At 39.1% G+C, this 20,137-nt stretch overlaps 1 protein-coding gene across 10 annotated transcripts in view; it reads right to left on the reverse strand.

Annotated features, from left to right (window-relative positions):
- TJP1 (tight junction protein 1) overlaps positions 1-20,137 on the reverse strand; it is a 158,757-nt gene that overhangs the window by 39,895 nt on the left and 98,725 nt on the right. For all 10 annotated transcript variants that reach the window (XM_088172463.1, XM_088172462.1, XM_088172460.1 and 7 more), the window contains one exon: positions 1,303-1,359. In XM_088172463.1, coding sequence (XP_088028589.1) covers positions 1,303-1,359 — 57 coding nt within the window. The remainder of the gene's footprint in view (positions 1-1,302; positions 1,360-20,137) is intronic.

The raw sequence follows: 20,137 nt of genomic DNA on the forward strand, positions 1-20,137 counted from the left end.
CACTGACTAAATGTCTCACTTCTTGTGTCACTGAAATTACTGCTCCAACTGACCAGGAAAAGGTCCCCTTCAAGAGAAAATGAGCTATCAGCAAGCCTACAAGCCAACCTTGTAGTACTATTGCATTTTTTGTTTGGTTTTGACTATAAAAGAGTACTGATTTAATCAGTAATAGGCATAAAAAACCTGAAGTTTACAGAGATTACAGGGATGACTGGACAGCTTCAACATGAAAACATAAAGGGCAATTAATGAAATATAGAAATAACACTTGCTCAAAAACTTGTTGACCTAAAAATTGTTGGAAGCGTAAAGAGTAGCCTAGATAAACATCACTATACATTTTCATTTTTATTTGTATTTTCCTTTCAACATGTGGCTGCAGTCAGAGACTGGATGCTCTGTCAGCCTTCTGGTCAAACTGAGTGTTAACTGTTCCCTTCACAAAAGGGCACCTACCCAAACAGTTACTTTGAATCAGCAGCTAACAGGTCTGACAGAGAATTAGCATTTTACCTGACCAAATCACCTACATATTGGCATTTTTGTCTAAGGTCCATTCATCCCACCAAAGGTACAATTTGAAAATGCCTTTATTCTATGATGAACTGAAGACAAATGGTTTAACATGCTCCCTTGAGAAAACACTTCCACATCTCCCTGGTTTTGGGATGAATATGGCTATTTGGACCATGATTCTGTGGCTGCTTTCATACCAAGTTGCTGCCAGAAATGGCATTCCCACCCTGCTCTTACTCTTCCTAAGCAATTAATTCCTTACTGACTCTCTTGTGTAGCTTCATGATAGCTGCAATCAGAACTTAATTTAGGAGTAACTCAAACAAGAGGAGTCAGTCTAAATACAAAAGCAGTCTTGCTATTCTCTGGTTCCCAGCACACATTCCTTTGTGCAGGGTACAAAAGTGGCAAGCAAATAAGATAGTTTTGAATACGTTTATTTATATGCAACTGCTTTTTTTTATATCCCTGCAAATAAAGTTTTAAAACTTTCAAGCACAGTTACAGCACTACTATGAATGAACAGATTTCTAGCTCCCTTCAGTTAGTTTAGATGTAATCTAAAGCTTTGTTTCTAGCATGGTTATCCGTAGGCAGGCTTATCTCTGAACCCAACAAACAAACAGAGCTATCACATGGAGCTTTTACAACACTTCTAAATTTAAACAAGGGAATATGACAGTTTCCTTTCCTTTTACTTCCTGACATCTGGCTTTTTCCTATTGTTTTCAGAAAATACCAGTATCCTGCGTTAGGCACACACAGCCAGTTGTATGAACTCACCCTGTGAAGAGTCACTGTGTGTTGTTCCCATATAGCTGTTTCTTCCATTGTTGTGCTCTAAGGAGAAAAAAAACCCCAAAGATTAGACTTCACTTTCAATAGTTGTCTAATACCACAAACAAAAACTTACATTCAAAAGTAATATTAAATATTCATATAGAATATCTATAGAAGAAGTTGGCCTGGCTCATTCATTACACATTTCCTGCCTTTATATGTCACAGCTGAACTTCCTGTGCTCCTGTGGAAGGGGGGAAGAGCAGGCAAAATAGATTACACAGTTTGTAGTTATAGAGAAGTTTCAAGGGCAGGACTACAAGCAGCATTTGTGATGCAGGTTCTCTTGGTTGCTCATTAAGATTGTAGTAAATGTAGCTAGTCCAATCAGTCATATTTCTATTTTAACACTTATACTTACACTCCCCTTTTGCTTGTTTTAATTGTACACAGATTACCACTAATTCATGAACATCCAGCTACAGATTACAGTACCTGTACTACTTTATTATGCACACAGCTCACATTTAATGGAGTGCAGTTCAGTGAAGGCTAATTATTTTGGTGAACAGTAGCACTGCAGAAATTACAAGGTCCTCTCTAAGGTAACTAGATTAAACAGTAACATTATGACAATATTGACATACCTGCATTTCTGCTTAAAAGAGCACGACTTAGTGTGCCACGACAAGCAAACATTTGGAAAGGGGAAAAGAGCATGAGGGAGGAAAACCCAGCAGAGCCCAAGGCCTGGAAACAGGCAGGAAGGCAGCAGGAAATGCATAGGGAATATCCTGCTGTTACATTTTCTACCTTTCCAGGGAGAGCATCCAGTGTTTTGCTCCATACCCACCCCCCTCATAAGCATGCAATCTGCTAATTAAAGAACAGAATCAGAACACAAACATCTCTGCAACATGGTGGAGCTGGTTTTTTGAAAATATACTTTGCTCTCAATTTGTTTCAGTTTCAGGAACCCAGTCACTACAACAAAAAGTACTGAGAACTTTTAATCCACTCCTGTATCACAAGGAACAGCAGTAGGCATATTTATCCTCACAAACAATACCTCTGAAAACTTTATCCAATTTCAGAACATCAGAACTTGCAACTTGGGTTCAAAAAGTGAGTTCTTCTTATAATGCCAAAAAGCTCTGCATTTTTTGCTTGAGTTCCAAGGGCTGGGATGTGGCACATTACTGCTCATTTCTCTTTCAGGGTTCACTTCTCTTGAAAGTGCTGTTGTGACTTAATTGGGATGTATTTCATTCAAACAGCTGTAATTCTTCTCAATTCAGTACCAAATGTTGCTCCTTTGCATTACAAATTGATTCAACTCTACCCCAGAATTAGATTATTTCTCTCCAGCTTTTTAAACTCAGACCAAATATATAATAACCAGTAACAATTTACACACACAAAGCCATCTCTGAAACAAAACAGAATGTTTTGCTTGCTAAACGGTCAAGGAATACTGATTTTCTTCCTTATTTCTGATGTTCTCATTCTGTCTTAGTTTTGGCAAGAACTTTTCAGGCTAAACATCTCATCAACAAATGAAGACATCTCTGCAAGTAAACTTCTACAGCAAAAAGCTCTAAGTAGCACCCGCTCAGAAGGTGCAACAGGAATCCAATAAAGGACTGCAAATGTTTTAATTTACATTGTAATTGAAATAAGCTGCCTCATTTCTACCTGCAATTATCAAGAGAAGTTAACCCTGCTCATTTGCTGCATTTGTCCTGGCAGCACTGCCAAGGTGCAGCCCTGTGTCAGCACAGAGGCCTCTCAGCCAGCACACCCGGAGCTCCCTGGCTCCCAGGGTGCCTGATTTCCATGGCTCTGAGCCCCTGTGCTCCCTGCTGGAGCTCGGGGCACCGGGCAAACAACACCAACTGCGCTGGGTATGGCATGAACTGATAAAACCCAGCTTAACCAGCTCAGCACTGCTCCCACTGGATCTCGGGGAACTGGCAAACCCAGAGCTGCAGCAGGGCAAGATAACAGCTAAGCCATGAGTAAGAAAAAAAGAAATTCCCTATGTAATACGCTTCTGTGAGAAGACTTACTGCTTCACAAAAAAATCCAAGACATATGGAAAAAAAAACAAAAAAAAAAACCCCAAACCAGTCTCACAAACTCACCAGCCTTTCTAAACCTGGACAGGGCACTCACTGCTCAGTCAGACTGAGGCTGCCATTTCTGAAGTCTCTCTTTCTGCAGAAGCTCAGGCTTTCCACTTTGTTCTCCATTTTTCTGCTCACACTGTTGCTACCATCTCCCCTAGATTTTCCTAATACATCCATTTCAAATGCACAAGACTTGGAAACATCAAATATCCATTAGTTACACAGCAAAGCAAATAATATGTTATTTTAATTCTTTCTGCATGCCCAAACAGTCCAATCAAGAGCAGTGAAAACAGTTCAAAGGCAGTTTGAGGTGAGTGCTGGCTTTGACACAAACGGCTTACTTGAGTTAGTTTCTCATCTGCAAAGAACTGCATGCACTCACCAAAGACCAAGGGAAGTTTGGAGAAGACTTGTGAAGGTACTCACCCCACTTAGCACTGACAACTGAGGCAGAAGAATGAGCCTGTGCTGCCATCAGCTGAGTCCCTGTTGTGATGCTGCTCTTAGGCCATACTCAGAGTGTTCTATTTTTCATGCTACCCACCACTAATTTAAGGGAAATCAAGGTGGCTCAGCAGGAACTGAGGAATATATACAGCCTAACACCCAGAAACTTGGAATATAGGAGAATACTAAGATGCCCCAGACTAGAGTTAAAATAATTTAAGAGACCCTTTAATACCTTTGAAATGCAAGTGGACAAATTTGCAAACTCCTACATCTATATTACCAACAACTTTACATCACAGAATCACACAGAACCACATAATTTTTAAGGCTTGAAGGGACCTCTGGAGATCATCCAATCCAAGCCCCTGCCACAGCAGGGTCACCTGGAGCAGTGACAGGTATGTGTCTGGGTGGGTTTGGAATGTCTCCAAAGAGGGAGACTCCACACCCTCCCCGGGCAGCTCTTCCAGTGAAGAAGTTCTCCCTCATGCTGAGGTGAATCTTCTTGTGTTTTAGTTTATGGCCATTGCTCCTCAGCCTGTCACTGGGCACCACTGACAAGACTGGCACCACCCTCTTGGCACCTGCCTGCGAGATTATTTATATGCATTAATGAGATTCCCCTCGCAGTCTCCTCCAGACTAAACAAGTCATAAGAGATGCTCCAGACCCTTCATCACTTTTGTGGCCAATGCTAAACCCTCTCCAGCAGCTCCTTGTCTTTCTTGTACTGAGAAGCCCAGAACTGAGCACATATATTATGAATAAAAAGAATAGAAAGAATGATAGTATCTTGACTCCAGTGATTTATTTTATGCTTTTGCTTTATTAAAGTGAAAAGTTTCCTTAAGCTCATCCTAAACACGTTTTTAGAGACAATTAGTATTCCTAGCATGGAAATGGATGTGTCTGTGGCTTGGGTGTTTTATTACTATTTAAAGGACAGAGTCATACATGACGTTGCAATTCATCAATATGGAAGTTATGAAACTTATCATTTGCCCAAAATCTTGGAAACATCAAATCTTGTTCAACTCTTTCATCTTTGGAATTGCCCTGAGAAATAAACATTTCAAAGTAAACATCTTTTCAGAAAGCTCCCTTTGTGGGCTTCACACAAACATTTTGTGTCCTTCAAACAAAAACAAACATTTTTTTCTTCCCCTTCTCAATATATTTTTTCCTTCTCAAGGGCTGTGATTTTTGGGGGTTTTTTGTTGGTTGGGTTTTTTTGATTTTTCTTTAGGGTTTTTTGTTTGGTTTTTTTTATACTACGACTTTTTTCATCCAACTTTTACCTTCTCACCCATATCTGGGTATGTGTGCACATGCACACATATGGTTCTCTTTTAAGCATCCTGAAAGGAAAAAACCAGCCCAAAAAACACTGGCTACTGAACTGAGCAATGCAGTGATGTTACAAATAGCATTGCTCAGTTTACCTGCACTGCAGGTGAAAAAGCTGTTGCCAGCAGCAGCACTGAAGCCACCCACAGGCTTGAGAGGACACTTCCAGTTCATATTTGGAAAGCTTCAATCAACAGCCACAGAAATTAGTATTCTACCTTAAAATAATGCAAGTTCCCGAGGGCAGGTTTCTTGCAGATTAACACTTGAGATTTCTACACCTCAGCTCAGACTAAGGCCAGAACTCCTACACATTCTTGAAATCCAAACCAGAATAGTTTCCCAATGTTTCTTTCCAAGTCTAGGGGGACTTACTAGAGGAATTATTGTTCCCTTTTTAACTCAACTGCTTTTCATAGGAAGTCAACTGGATTCTGAATAACAAGACAGATTTTAAGGAATTGTTTCCTCAATTGTGATCAAATTTTGACACGAGGTCAAATGAGTTTTTAACCATGTTGTTTCTTAGAAAAATTTAACAGTAATTTTTGATAAATATACGTGTTAAATATCTACAGTTGCCATCCATCCCTCACTAAGGAGAGTATTACATTTTCAGAGAAAATATCTAGATATCTACCTAAAACAGAATGTCCCCTGGACTACACAAGAGCAATCTCCTGTAGGAGGCAGTAAGTTGCATTTAGCATCTTTACCAGCCTGATTTTGCAGATCAGCATTGACAGCTGTCCTGCAGACTATAAAATGAAGCAACTGCTTCTGCTACCTCAGGGAGCATATTGCTCTTATTCCCCACAGAACACAGGGGAGAGGAGAGGTGTCTGACAGCTGTGAGCTCTTTCAACCACACCATGCAAACCACAAGAAGTGAATGGTCAGATGACAACTTCAACCATATAAAGAACACCAAGCTTTCCTTCAAGCTTGCAGTTTCATGTTGTGTACACCACATGTACAATAAAATGTTCGTGTCAAAAAACATTCCTATTTATCCTGAAAAAAACATAACTCTGACAGTGTCCTTATTCAAGACACAAAAAACAAGAAGAAAAACTAGTATTGGGCTGTGCCATATTTACTTTTTATAAACTAAAAAATACTACATTAGATTAGTATTATCTATAATATTAGAGGGAGAGTTCCTCTTCAGAATCACACGCCAAACACACATACACCTCACCCATCTTTTTGCATTTCTCATTAGCTTCTAAATCTAATTTTCCACTATTCTTGGAGATGTCCAGTTCAGCAGTACGATGTTATTCCAAATTCTAAAAGTTAAATGCAGAATCAGTACATTTTGATTGCACTTGTGGGAACAAGAATTAAAAGTGCTTATTAAAACGATCAGAATGTGAAACTTTTATAAGAACTCCTTCAGTGTGTTATGTATCTGGGGAGTGATATTTATCATTCACTTAAAAATCAACATAATCAAAGTCAATATCCAAAACACACAGCTTCCTGAGGAAGTATAAGAAAAGAAAACAGCATCTTCCTCAGCCAGCCCAGACCAAGGAATGAAGAGGTCATTTCCCAGCACACAGCATCTTTCAGCACTCAGCTGCAGCACAGCGCTGTTTCCAACACTGACCAGGATGGCTTCCTACAGATGCTCACCTTTGTCCTTGCCTAGTTGAACCACAGCCACCTTAAATTCCAACAGATTCCCTCCAATTGTCTTATCATAAAAGCCTTCAGCTGACTGGGGGCAGGGGACCCATTTTTTAACAGTTGTTCACCAGCAATTAGTGCAATGAGGTCAGAATCCCATTATCTGACTGATTTTATCAACTGAAAGGAGAGCTTTGTCTTCCATAGTCTAACACATACACAATGCACCACAGCCTCTCTACAGGGAACCTTAGAACTACTTGAGGTATTTCAAATGGTGGCAGGCAGTCAGGAGGAGTCAGGGTCACCACAGCGAAGTGCACATTGCTCCAGCCACATTGCCACCCACTGCCCTGCTATGTCTGTCCCACACTCTGCTAACAGCCGGCATCTTTAGTTCTTCACTTGAGCATCATTCCTTCCAAGGAGGACTGTTTCCCTGAACGTATTTTTGAGAGAAGATTCAAGAGATCAGAATAAGGACTCAGGGACTGCCATCAAGTGCATGTTGTTTATTTGATTATCTCTTTTACACAACAGTGGGAACTGCAGGAGAAAACACGTACTAAAGGACTCTTTTGAGATGTGCATAAAAAAACGTCACAGAATCACTGAAGCTGAGAAGTCAGCCTTTAGCCTACCTTCTGTCTGAGTGTACATCCACAGAAGTGACATCAACCATCTCTTAAAACAGAAATAATAACCTTCCTCTCTGAAGTGTATGTACTAACCACCAAAAAGTAAAGCAGCACTCATTATATTTTTTTTTCATTTCAGTTCAAAGCTCTAGTGAAGAGTTCCACTCCTCCCAAACACTCATCTATATTAAACAGCCCACCCCATGAAAAGTGTGTATGAGGAAAACCACGATTAAAGCGGCTTTTCAGACAACAATGCACAATCCAAGTTTAAAAAAAAACCAAAAACCTACAGAATTTTCAATACCGCATGCCAGTAAAATGGACCTCCTTTGATTTAGATCACTCTGGAAGTACAAAGTCTCTACAATAGTACACATGGACAGATTGAACAGTACAAGTCATCTTTACATCATAAAGAACAACCTTGAGAAGAAAAAGTAGGACTAAATACATAAATGTACATTTTCGCAATAACTAAGCTGTTTTACCATTTCATTCGATTCTCTCTGTGCTTCCAAAACCACACTCTGCAAGACACTACCTTACTAAACACAACTGCCACTGCTTCCTGATCTAGAATTCCAAAGGTTAGTGGTTGCCTTTTGAACATAAAGATACTGCATGTATCTAAACATTCCCTAATCACTAGTTTTCTTTCCGAATTTTTCTACAAGAAAGATTTTTGCTCCAACTTCTGGGAACTGTTCTCTCCAAGCTAAAAAAGTAGCTCAGTATTTAAGTCACCACATCCATGTATTACCCAGCTTGTTTAGCATGACTCACTTTTCCAGAATGGCCTTTTAAGTCCAAGCTTCACACATCACAGACGGGATCATTAAACCTTTTGCTTGGTGGTACTGCTGCTCAATGCAAAAAATGCTAGACCTCTCTCTCAAAAAAACCCTAATCAAGAACAGTATGCACAGTTTTGGAGGGATGCTGCATTTTCGTTAAATAATTAAATACTGGATTACAGATCCAGTTAAATCTGAGTATTTATAGAAGTGTTTATGACACAGGCCTAGTAAATCACATTATCCATGAAAGGCAGAAGGCTGACACTCAGGAATAAGGCAAAACAAACCAGAGTGCAAGACCCACATGCAGACACATCTCAAATGATCTCAGGTCAAGTTACTTGAAATAAAGAATACCACTCAAGCACCCTGGTAACAGTATGAGGCAGCAGCTAAGCAAAGCTTACTAGCTCCTGATGGCTAAGGCGTGGGAAAACCGTGCTTCAGAGCTTGGGATCCTTGTCTGTTTTGCTTCTTCCCATTTTACTTTCCAGCTGGCAGTGAAACCACTGTAGGATCACAAACTCCAAAGTGCTGGCAGTAGTGTTTCATAGATCATTACTCCAGGCCAGTACATCAGCAAAAGACAGCAAAATCACACAGAACAGAGAGGCTAAAAAAGCAAAGTGGCAAGCCACGTTTCTCCCCCCAGCAAGAGATGTTGCCACAGAGAAGCACAGACAAGCTGCACTTTGCTTTTGCTTTAAGTATTTTCTCTACCATACTGACTTAGGTCAGTATTATTAGGACCTAAAGATTCCTAATTTAGAGTATAAATTTTAAAACGTAATTGAAAGGACTTATCCTCTCATTATTTACCCCAAATTTGATTTTTTTTTTATCATTTCAAAACCAAGATCTTCAACGAACTCATATAATATTTGAATTGTTTAAATCTCAGGATGCAACCTGAAAAGCAATTATTTTACCACAATAAAAGCAACTTAAGCAGCACACACTACCCTCCTACTAGTTTCCATCATCAAAAATATCCCCTCCCTCATATTGTGTGCAAGTGTTACACACATTTATGTGGCCACTGTTACCTGCATCCTCACCAGATCATCTCAACTCCAACAACAGCAACTGCTCCTGGTACAGTTTGGAAGGCAGTCCTGGGAATGTAAAAGCCCAAACTACAGCCTCCCACCAAAGTAAAATAAATGCAATAGAAGTGCACACAGCTGGGACCAGTTTCACAGCAACTGACACAGCTTAGAGCAGCAAATTCCACTCACATACTACCGACCTGGTGGGTTTGTTTACAAAGCACAGTGGTGGTCAAATGGTGGCACAGACTGCCCAGGAAGGCCACAGAATATCATCCTTGAATGATTTTAGACAAGATACTGAGCAGCCCTGTAGCTGACCCAGCTCTGAGTATGGGACTGGATTAGATGATGTCCAGAGCTCTGTCGAGAGAGGTCTGACTTCACTGTCCTGCAATTATTCTATAAATCAGATTTGGTGAGAACTGCTTGGAGCACAGACTTGGACTAGCTGATCCCTAGAGTCCCTTCCAATCTTAATTACTGTGTGATTCTGTGTAAGTCACATTTCCAGCACATTTCTGAAACCAAATCAAATCATCCAACTGCAGACACAACCTCCACCTCTACTCTTATACTCAGCTTGGCATTAGTGATTGTATCACTCAAAGAACATCAGCTGGAGTTATTCCAGTTTGGCTTTTCCCTTGGGGGAGAAGAGCACATTAGTATCAAAGAAAGTGAAATGATACTGTATTAGCTTTCTATAAGAAGCATAAATAAATCTTCTCTGACTATGGCTGCTTATTTAAAAAAAACAAAGCCAAAATACACAAGTAAAAGATATGTCCACCAAGAAATTACTAACATGAATGGAGACATCAGAGTAGCAAAGCATTCAAGCACTTCACGTGAAGATGGAATGCCTCTCACCTTGTTTTTAATCAAAAGAACCATAATCAAATTATTACCAAGAATCATTAGAGAATCATTACTAAGCACTGCACCATATAAATTTTAGATCATTATACTCTGAAGATCTGTCAACTGAGAGCCTCAGGATGGGCAACAATATCCCACTAAGACAGAGCTGGGTTGATTTTCCAAGATCAGAGCTTAGAGTATGAATAAATGCTTGAGGTTTGCATTACAATTCCAGTTACAATAACAGCCTTGACATCTTCTATTGAGACAATAAGAGTAGCCTACATAGGTTAACTTCTCTTTAAAATGCTGAGGTGGGGGAGGGTGTTGCTTGTTTTGTTTTTGCTTTTTACAGCAGACATAACCAAACCAAAACTATGCATTCAATAGTTAATTTTCCAAATTCTTCTAAAATTAACATTTGAAATGCAGGTGTTCTGAACATGCACACACACACTACATTTTGCCTCATGGAAGCAGCTGACAACTATTTTGGGAGTAGCAGGATTAGCAGGGTGGGAGTGTGTTTCCCTGCTGTTTTACCCCTTGAATCTCAGTATGAAGAAATATGTCACTGGGCAGTGAGACTTTCACCCCTGCCTGCTTGTAGGTACAGAATTTCTTCCTCTGAATTTCAAGCAACCACTCTTAGTAAGAAATTTCAGGAAAAGTGTCCTTCCCTAACCTGAACAACCACACACCCAGATGGCATCTTCCCACCCTCAACTTGGGTGTCAGTTAAGAAGATTCAATTTTAGCAGTCACATGGCTACTAGAGCATCTTCAAAATACAGTACAGCTCACATTAACTTCACACATCCAAAGAAAGCAAGTCTCAAATCAAGGATACAGAAATACAAGAGTTCAAAAAGGAAGAGAGGGTAAGTAATGTTAAGTCTTACAGCTCCTTGAAAAAGAGTAACTTCTTGTGTTAGAAGTTGTTAGCGACTTGGGAGTAAGGACACAATGGTAACAAAGAGTTTGGCTTAAAAAGCACGTTACAGGGAACACAGCAGGGTTCTGTTTTACTTTCAAATGCAGTGCTTGTGAATTGAAAGAGGAAGAGAAACAAGTCCAGGAAGTCACTGGGAGAGAAGAGAATGAGAACTAGAGCAGCCAGCCATACCCCCCTGGCAGGAGATGGACATGAGACTTGGACTGGGGGCAAGGTAAAAACACCACCACAGCATTCAAAAGGCTTATTCACCTATCAGGAAGGTAAACATTCCTAAACCTTTTTATCAGGCAAGTGTGGAAAGGGAAAAACACCTCATTATTCCTCAGCAAAAAGGACTATCTCCATTCTCTTAACATCTAGCTTCCATATTACATCACCATGAAACTGTTTTTTGAAAATATGTACCTTGAAGAAATATCTGTTTAAGCAGACAATCTACTACACTTCGAGAGACAGTTGTGAAGTGTCAGTCCCTCCTTGCTTATATGCACATCTGTTCCAGGATTTTCCTGCTGAATAAACCCTTTCTAAAGCTAACACATTAATGATTAGTAGGTGTCACAGAAAAAAAATTAGCATGCTGCAATTGTCCTTGCATTCAGTCTCAAAACTGAGTAACACAGCTGACAGAACTCAAAACCAGGTGATAAGTTGAAGGTGTAGAAAGAAAAAAACACTAATATGTGTTAGGCAGTAAAACCAGTATTTAAATTCTGAACAATATAGTGCAAGAGAAGAGATAGGGGAGAAAAGTCCTTTGCTCTTTTAAGCGAAGTTGTTCCACTGTATTCAGCAGCCCATAGACCTGCAGATGAACTCACACATCCCAAGGAACATCTTCCTACAACTCAATCAACAGCTGAATTTTCATCGGTCCTTTATACCCTTTTTGTTTAGTGTCTACGTAATAGAAATTAAACTTAACCATTTCTATTAGGAAAAAAGTGATTGTGAAGGTTCAGTTTCCAAAGAGTGGTGCAAAGTGTGAATGGGGTCTAAGAAAATGCAATTCAGTTGTGTGGACCAAGTGAAGAGGTGTCCTCCCACAGCACAACCAAGGCAAGGCACAGCAGCCAGGGGACTTGGAGCAAAGTCTGCTGTCAGCCCAAGTACACCGGAGTACATCGAGGATCTCCTTAAAACAGCACCTGGAGGCCACTACTCAGCAATACAAAGGGTTAAGGAGCAGCAACAGCCTAAAGCTTAAGGCTTTCATTCTCGGCACAGAGGATCTCCTTTATTCGAAAAGCTACTCTGAACTGAAACAAGGAATCAGCCTGGCACAGACAGATGGGTTTCTTGGGATGGAAAAGGACCAGCAGAGAAGCTAGCAAAATAAAAGCAGGTGGGTTATTCATTGACTATGAATGTAGAAACACTGCCCATATAACAACATACCTGCAGACACTTTGATAACCCTCTCTGCTGCTTTCATGGGTAACACAATTGCTTATTCACAGCCAGTTGGAGTGGGAATTTTTTTTAACTCTTAATCCTAGCTATAGTATTAGATATTTGCAAAATACGGATGTTTCATTTCAGAAAGCAAAAGAAATCCCATTTTTGCCAAAGACTTACAAGCATGTTTTATAGAAAACAAATACGTATTTTTCTACCTTCCAATTTACTGATATTCTCCTTTTTGTTTTAAGTGATCTATTCCCTTCTCTTTAGGAGTCAAGACCACTAACAAGCACGAGAGAATGTTAGAGCAGCTCCAGAAGAATCAGCAAGCAGGAAGAACCAGAACATGTCCACACTTTCTTCCCTCTCCTTATAAGGACACGCAGCAGCAACAGGGGTGACCCTGCCACCCAAAACATCTTTTTATTTCTATCGTAACTCCTCATCTTCTTCAAGACTAGCACTAAAACCAGCTCCATTGGGGAGCCAAGACTGAACAAGAGGCACTAAAAGCAGGTCTGAAATACTGCCCACCACCATCAGCTGCCCCGATCACAATTGTCTTTGATTTACTCCTGGCAGCAGCCCCACCACTGCCTTTCACTACAACCAGACCTCTTCAGAAAAGCTGGATACAAACCACTATATACTAACTTAAGAAAAGCCCTTCTTAAAAACGCCATGTTCTTGTTTTCTGGGGGCGGGATTTTCTCTTTTGTAGACTGCATCGCTGCCCCACTCCAAACAGCTGAATTCCTATGAACTGCAGAATTAGCCCAGCCATTTCTCACTCACTGAGTCAGGAGCCAACACCCAGTCTTCCTTCCCTCCCCTCACAAAGCCAGGGCAGAAGAGACATTGGCTACAGTCACTGGAAAAAAATGACAAAGTAATTACTGGACAAGAGGCTGTACACAGGCTTCAAACTGACCTCTGTAGGTATTCAGATTTACATAACCATCGCATCGTTTCTCATCCCACCCCATAGACACTCAGCTAGGATTTCTTCCTTTCCTGTTTGCACATCAAAGTAAAGGAATGGAACAAGGGAATTCACTAACATAGTCAAAAGCATTAACTGTTGACCAGATTAGAACTTCCTAGCACCAAGCTGCCTTATGCACACCATGCAAACAGCACACTTCAAAAGCAATTCTTCTCATGAAAATCCATCTGGTAGACTTAAAATTATTTCCATCATTGTAGATGAACACTGAATTTTACATAAAATCCAGTATGCAAATCCAGAAAGCTTAAATTACCTAAAATTACAATCTTTCAGATCCAATAGCTTCAAGGCCTGCCTTTTGCAGTTTCAACTTGACCTTCCACTTCCCCAATTCAATTTTAAGGTGACAGAAAGCCCAATTAGACCTAAAAATACAGTCCCTTCAAAGGGGTAAAAAGAGCCACACACAGAAAGCCAAAGGTTAACTGCAAAAGTGGTCAAAAAGCTACTTTTGTATTTACATCAGCAATTAAAAATAAACTCATTTTAGTGAAACAAACTGCCTCACCATCAGCTTTAACCACATAACACTAACTTCTATTCCCACAACTTCAAGTATATCAACGATACAAGATTATATTCCTGACCAAAACTGCATCATGTCCATTCATCACCACTCTGGAATGCACATTCCCAAGTATGCAAGAAAACTATATGGGCAGAAATTATCAAAGCTACTTTAAAACATGCACTGGGCTTCTACAGAACTGCATCTTCTAGCTATGTAGAACCATATTTAAAAATGGAGTTGGCAAACCAAACCCTTAAACAAGAGCAAATTTCTCTGTTTTTAAAAGTTGTTCTGATTATACTTCACATTAAAATCTGCAAGAAGGAAAATCTGCAAAACTATAACCTGACACTCCAGTTTGTAACCTGAAAACACTCAATTTTACACAGCCTTTACTTCATCCCTGGATTGCCCCAGCACTCCTTGTGCTACAGAAAGCAACTCTATTGAACTTCAACGTTCTGAATGCAATAAATTCTAAGAAAATAACAAAAAAGGTTACAGACCAGGGGAAATAACTGACAGACATGTCAGTCTTGCCCCATCTGTTACTTTAACATTCTAGAGCAAGTTAAGACTTTAACTGACAAAAGAGAACAAATCCACCTCAAGAGTGAGAAAGTTCAAAAAGAAACAAGGAAAAGGGTAACAGCTGTATTTTCCCCTTCTGCATATATTTGTTCACATTGCTGTGCATTAACTCCAATCTGATTCCACAAAAAAAAAAGGAAATAATGGCAGAAGGGCTTCTGTCTGATGTGAGTCAGCACCTTGATTCCTGAGAGAAGGTGTGCATAAAACAGTGCCATTTAATTTCACAGTTAATCATAAATTCTTTCAAGAGCAGAACTTCACTTGTACCACTCTTGCCCCTGGGTGTTAGCACCAGCACTCCAATCATCAGGTGTATATTGGCATCTGCTAGTAAAGGATGCAAAAGGCCAATTTTGTGACAACACGGGCCTTGGATAAATCAGCAACGTATTTTTAGGATTGCTTCATGACCATTTTTTTAAGGAACTAAGTTTTTACAAGGCAACATAAGAAAAAAATGTACTTAAAAGCTCTTTTCCCATTCCACCTCTGCTTTACATCTTGCTACTACACAGTAAACTAAAGATTTTAGCTGCTCTGTCCTGACAAATAGAACATCCAAGGTCCCACAAGCATGTACCAATTATCAGTTTGTGTGCATTTATCAGACTGGTAACATTTGCCTTGTCAGAGCTTAGGAGTCAGCGCTCCCAAGCCACGTTTACCCTCAAAAGATCAAAGAGAACACCTGCTTTACCATAACAGTAACAATGCCGGTTATTGACGCACAGACCTAACAGACTGCAATACTGAGACGAGGGCCAGTGACATTTCACAGAAGTCTAAAGTTTCTGCTCCACTCTCCAGACTGGAGGGAATGCTGTTAGTAAAGCATTAGGTATAGAATAGATTAATATCATTACTTCAAATAACTTACTTACAGCCCCACATACCAGCATAGAACACGATTGCATCTGTGCAATTAAATGCAAGCATCAGGACTACTTTGAAATAACTTTGAAAAGCAGTATTTTAGGTTTTCTTTATTTTTAGGATACAATACAAGCATATTTTGAGTTTGGTTTTTCTTTGGCTACTGCTATTAGAGCTGGGTACACACTTTTTACACAACGAAATCTGAGCCTCTCATGTAAGAAAGTGATAAGCATCAAGACACAGAGAATTGTACTATCTGAAGCTTGCACTTGGAACCCAGCCTAAACAAGGCTGATAGAATCGAAAAGTTAAATTGCAAAGCATTTTTACTTTTTAGGGACTTCATTTGACATTTGTTCCATAATACATTTTGAAGGCTCTTTTCCCTACCACCAAAAAAATTAGTCTACTCCAATGCAAGTTAAAAGAACATTTAGCCTAAACCATTTACACCAGTCCACAAAAAACATCATCCAACATGAGCAAAAGTAATGCTCTTATTTAAATGCATGTCTGTTACTTTTATAGACTTGTTTCCCATACTGAGAAGAGGAAGAAAAAAAAACGCACACTCTACAAGCACTCATGAACAAAATATAAAAATTATTGAGGCATCAAAGAAAGCTACAAATAAACCCCAGTAAATACTGGCAGAAGTTTGACAGCCATCATGTATGTCTGACAATGAAAACCTAGACACACCCGTTTTCTGTTGGCAGGTTGAATACAAGGAGAATGTCGTGGCATTTTTAGAATTGCCTTTACAGTTAGACTGCTGGTGGTCTCCCTTACTGTACAGGCCTGAAGAACTACCTTTACTCTCAGCCCCAAGCATCTAATACAGAGAGACATCACAAATTATTTTCTATAGCAGTCAGTCTGGTACCTTTTAGAAATGGAAACAGAAAAATGAATTATGTTCACGTACATTGTTCTGATTCTGCACAGATAAGACACACCAAGTGAAGAATCCCAAACTAATCACTACACCAAGATGTGTTCACAATGTAATACTGGATTCAAGGCTTCCACTCAACTTTGAAATAAATCAACCATGCAGTAACTCAACCAGAGCCAGACCTATGAGAAGCTGCTCTCTCCCTCAGTCATCATCATTTCATCAAGATTAATCCCTGATTGCAAGCCAAGCTATGCTGAAGATGAGAAGCACGTAGAGTATTTCAGAAGAGGAACTCTGAACACAAAGACTAAAAATAAAAGTCTATACATAATTACTGAGAGATGCTACCCATCAAATCCACCTCTTAGCAAGTATTTCCCATCTGTGCTTAATGGGCAGATGTCTTTTTCGTTTACTCAGCACATTTTTTGAAATGGAAAAGTATGAATGACATTCTAGTTGTTTATCCAACCAGCTGGAGAAGAAACTGGGTAAGCACTTGGTTAACAGCTGAAAAGCCTGTATAATTTTGCTGAATTACCTGTTTATCCCAGATTACAGCTTCAGTTCATTTAACTGTTGCCCCAAAAAAACTATCAAGTTACCAGTCACTGAAAATGAAATATTGGGAAAGAAAGCAACTGAGTTATCTGCAAACCTGCAAATTCAGCAAGCCATAGTTTTTTCAAAGGAGCTTCCCCCTAAATGAGTAAGAAACTAGAAGAGTTTAGCTTCAGGACACCAGACAAATCTGTTTGATGAGTCAGTTCAATGGAAAAACCTATCAGGAAACCACAGCTTGCAGAAAAACCATTCAATCCAGAGTATTCTTTGGAAAAAAAAAAACCAAGCACTAAATAAGTGAGGATAAAAAACAGTGAAAAACTTCATCAGAAAGATGAGACATGAAAGCCAAGATTGCTGTAGAACAATTTTATCACTAAAGCAAGAACTGAACAGAAAAACAAAACTTACTGCCAGAATGCTTTCAAAGCTTGACTGATAATAGTCGTATCTTCACAGTCATGCAACTTCTAATGATTTGCAGGAGAAAATTAAGTGCAGTGCCAATATCTAAATCTGTACTTCTTGTATCAATGTATTGATTTAGTTGCATCTTTTCCACTCATTTCTGTAGGTTCACCTTCAGAAGTCACTTCTGAAATGTAATCCTCTCAAAGATACTGTAACATTATCAACACGTGTAAATTACCCCACCTTTTTGCCTCACTGGGCCATTTAAATCAATCCAGATGAACACATGTTGAACTGAGCCGTGGAAAAGTCTTCTTCTATGAAAGTTAAGGTGGAACTATAAAGTACATATGAAAATATATTCAAAACCCAAATATTTTTGTCCTATCAGTCACCAGAAGAAGTCCAGAGTTCATATTCATGTAACTTTGTAAATACACTGGTCCGTTAGTTTCCTGCTGTAAAATCATTACTCATTCTATTCTCTTCACTGCATTGTTATAGCAGGAAAAATTATTACATTCTTTTACAACTTGAAATTTATGTTTTAGTGCATTATCACTGTATAGTACACGGTCAAAGAGCAAAGGCAGTTTTAAGTACACCAGCGCTTATCCTTGCATACACAACACTACTGCTTCAAGAGATTTTAGGCACAGGTTATGTAACAGTTTGCAGTTCCTAGAATTGCAGTAAACAGGTGAATTCCTGATGTCACACTTCCCCCAAACAAGGGGACAATGATGCCACACTGTACAGCAGAAGTTCAGAATTATACAAAATGCCATACATGATACATATAGTATCAGTCAGATATTACCTCTTAATTTTCTACCTCTCAGCAGAAGAGAACAGAGATGCTGAGTTTTTGATCCAAATGCACTGAACTCTAACAGGTTTAGAATCTGAGATACTGGCAACCAATAGAGTATATTAAATATAAACATATTCCCTGGAAACAAAGATTGAATAACGAATTGCTAAACTTGCCCTTCATAGCTAACAAGCTATTGTGCTTCTTATGTAAAGACTTACTTGAATTAAATGTCTACTTCCCCCAAATATCCAGCATCTCATTTTCAGAGAGAATATGGATTCTCTATGTTTTTTGGAAGAAAAAAAACCCCAATTTATCCTTCTAACAGTCTCACCAGGCCACTAGAATTAAAAATTTTATTCTTTTGTACTTATTTCTCCTTTTCCCATGATCTCTGCAATTCAGGCACTACCTGATCTAACAGCTATTAATAAAACTAAATAAAAGTAAAGACAGTAAACAAAAAAATCAAGTCAGCTTAACCTCTATTCATGTTCTAGACCTCTGTCTAATACTGAAGAAGGTACTGGCATAATTACCATGTATGATGCCCATTAAGCATCAGACATTAAAAGGAAACATTTGTCAAATTCTTCTTATTCTTCACACCAATTCAAGAAAAGACATTAGAGCTCAAACTATAGAATATATTGCAGTAAACTACTTTCCACTGTACTCGTCATCAATAAAGGGCCATTGTTTTTTAATCCCTTCTCTCCCCTGCTCTGCCCGGTCAGTCACACACACTTTCTTCTCCCTAATCCACCCTCTCTTTAAAGCCACCGCATGAGCTTTTCAAGGCTGCTTGTTTGCAGCAGCTCTGAATAAACCACACAAACCACATCTCTCTCACACACATGACTATTTTTGAAGTGAAAATTAACACAAATACAATTTAAATAGAGACAAGTCAACAATTGGGCCCAGATAAGAACTGTGTGTGTAGTCAGCAGGGAAGAAGTGTTGTTATAGAAAATGGGGGCTAAAAGCATGGAATGAGAGCTGGCTTTGTTCACAGGCAGTAGCCTAAGTGCCTATCAGTCAGCAAAAGCATTTTTAAAACAGCTGCATCAAAGCTTTCTGCAAGTTAGTCAGCATGTGACAGGCCAGCACATTACAACAGTGCCACAGCAATCTCTGCATAATAGGAGTGCTCTGAGTGACCTGAAAGGTCAGTGTTTTCAAGCATTCCAGTAATCTGTAAATTGCCTTGGCTTATCGCTTGGAAGCAACATAATTACATTGCTTGAAGGGTTAGGACAGTAAAGACAAGATTTTAGGTATTATGTTTTGGTCAGCTACGTACTAATTTTTACACTGCAAGAATATCCAGGAAATTCAGAATAATGTACAAATTTTAAAAAGGAAGATTAAAACATCAAAGTCTGTTCTTCTGATAGAGGAAAAACTATCGACAAAGTTTTGTAACCGTCTATAGTAGTTTACAAAGTAGAAATTTCTCTGAAGGTTTCTATTTCTTAACAAGTGTTCCCAAATGTTTAAAGTTACTTCCTACAAAACTAATTTTTAAATACAGCAAGACTACAACTACTACTGAGTAAATAAAAAGGTCCTCTTCTGGAGCAAGCAAAATGTAATTTTCATGATAAGGATTTAGTTCCAGTCGAAAACCAGTACTTTCTATTAGAGAAAAGAAAAATTCATGTTGCCAGTTATAAACATCCCAAGCAATTTACTCATAGCCAAACAAGGCCAATCATTGACTTTAACAACAGATTTTTCTAGAAATAGAAAAGCAAAATTAGATCAGTCAATCTACCTCACAATATTGAAAATGTAGCATTTAGTTGCCAACAGCCTATTCAGGCACAGTCAAAATTATTTCAACCCACTGTTTGATTCAGGTGTTTGTGTGGT

This window comes from Sturnus vulgaris, chromosome 13 (genome assembly GCF_052056855.1).
Source record: "Sturnus vulgaris isolate bStuVul1 chromosome 13, bStuVul1.hap1, whole genome shotgun sequence".
NCBI classification, from domain to species: Eukaryota; Metazoa; Chordata; class Aves; order Passeriformes; family Sturnidae; genus Sturnus; species Sturnus vulgaris.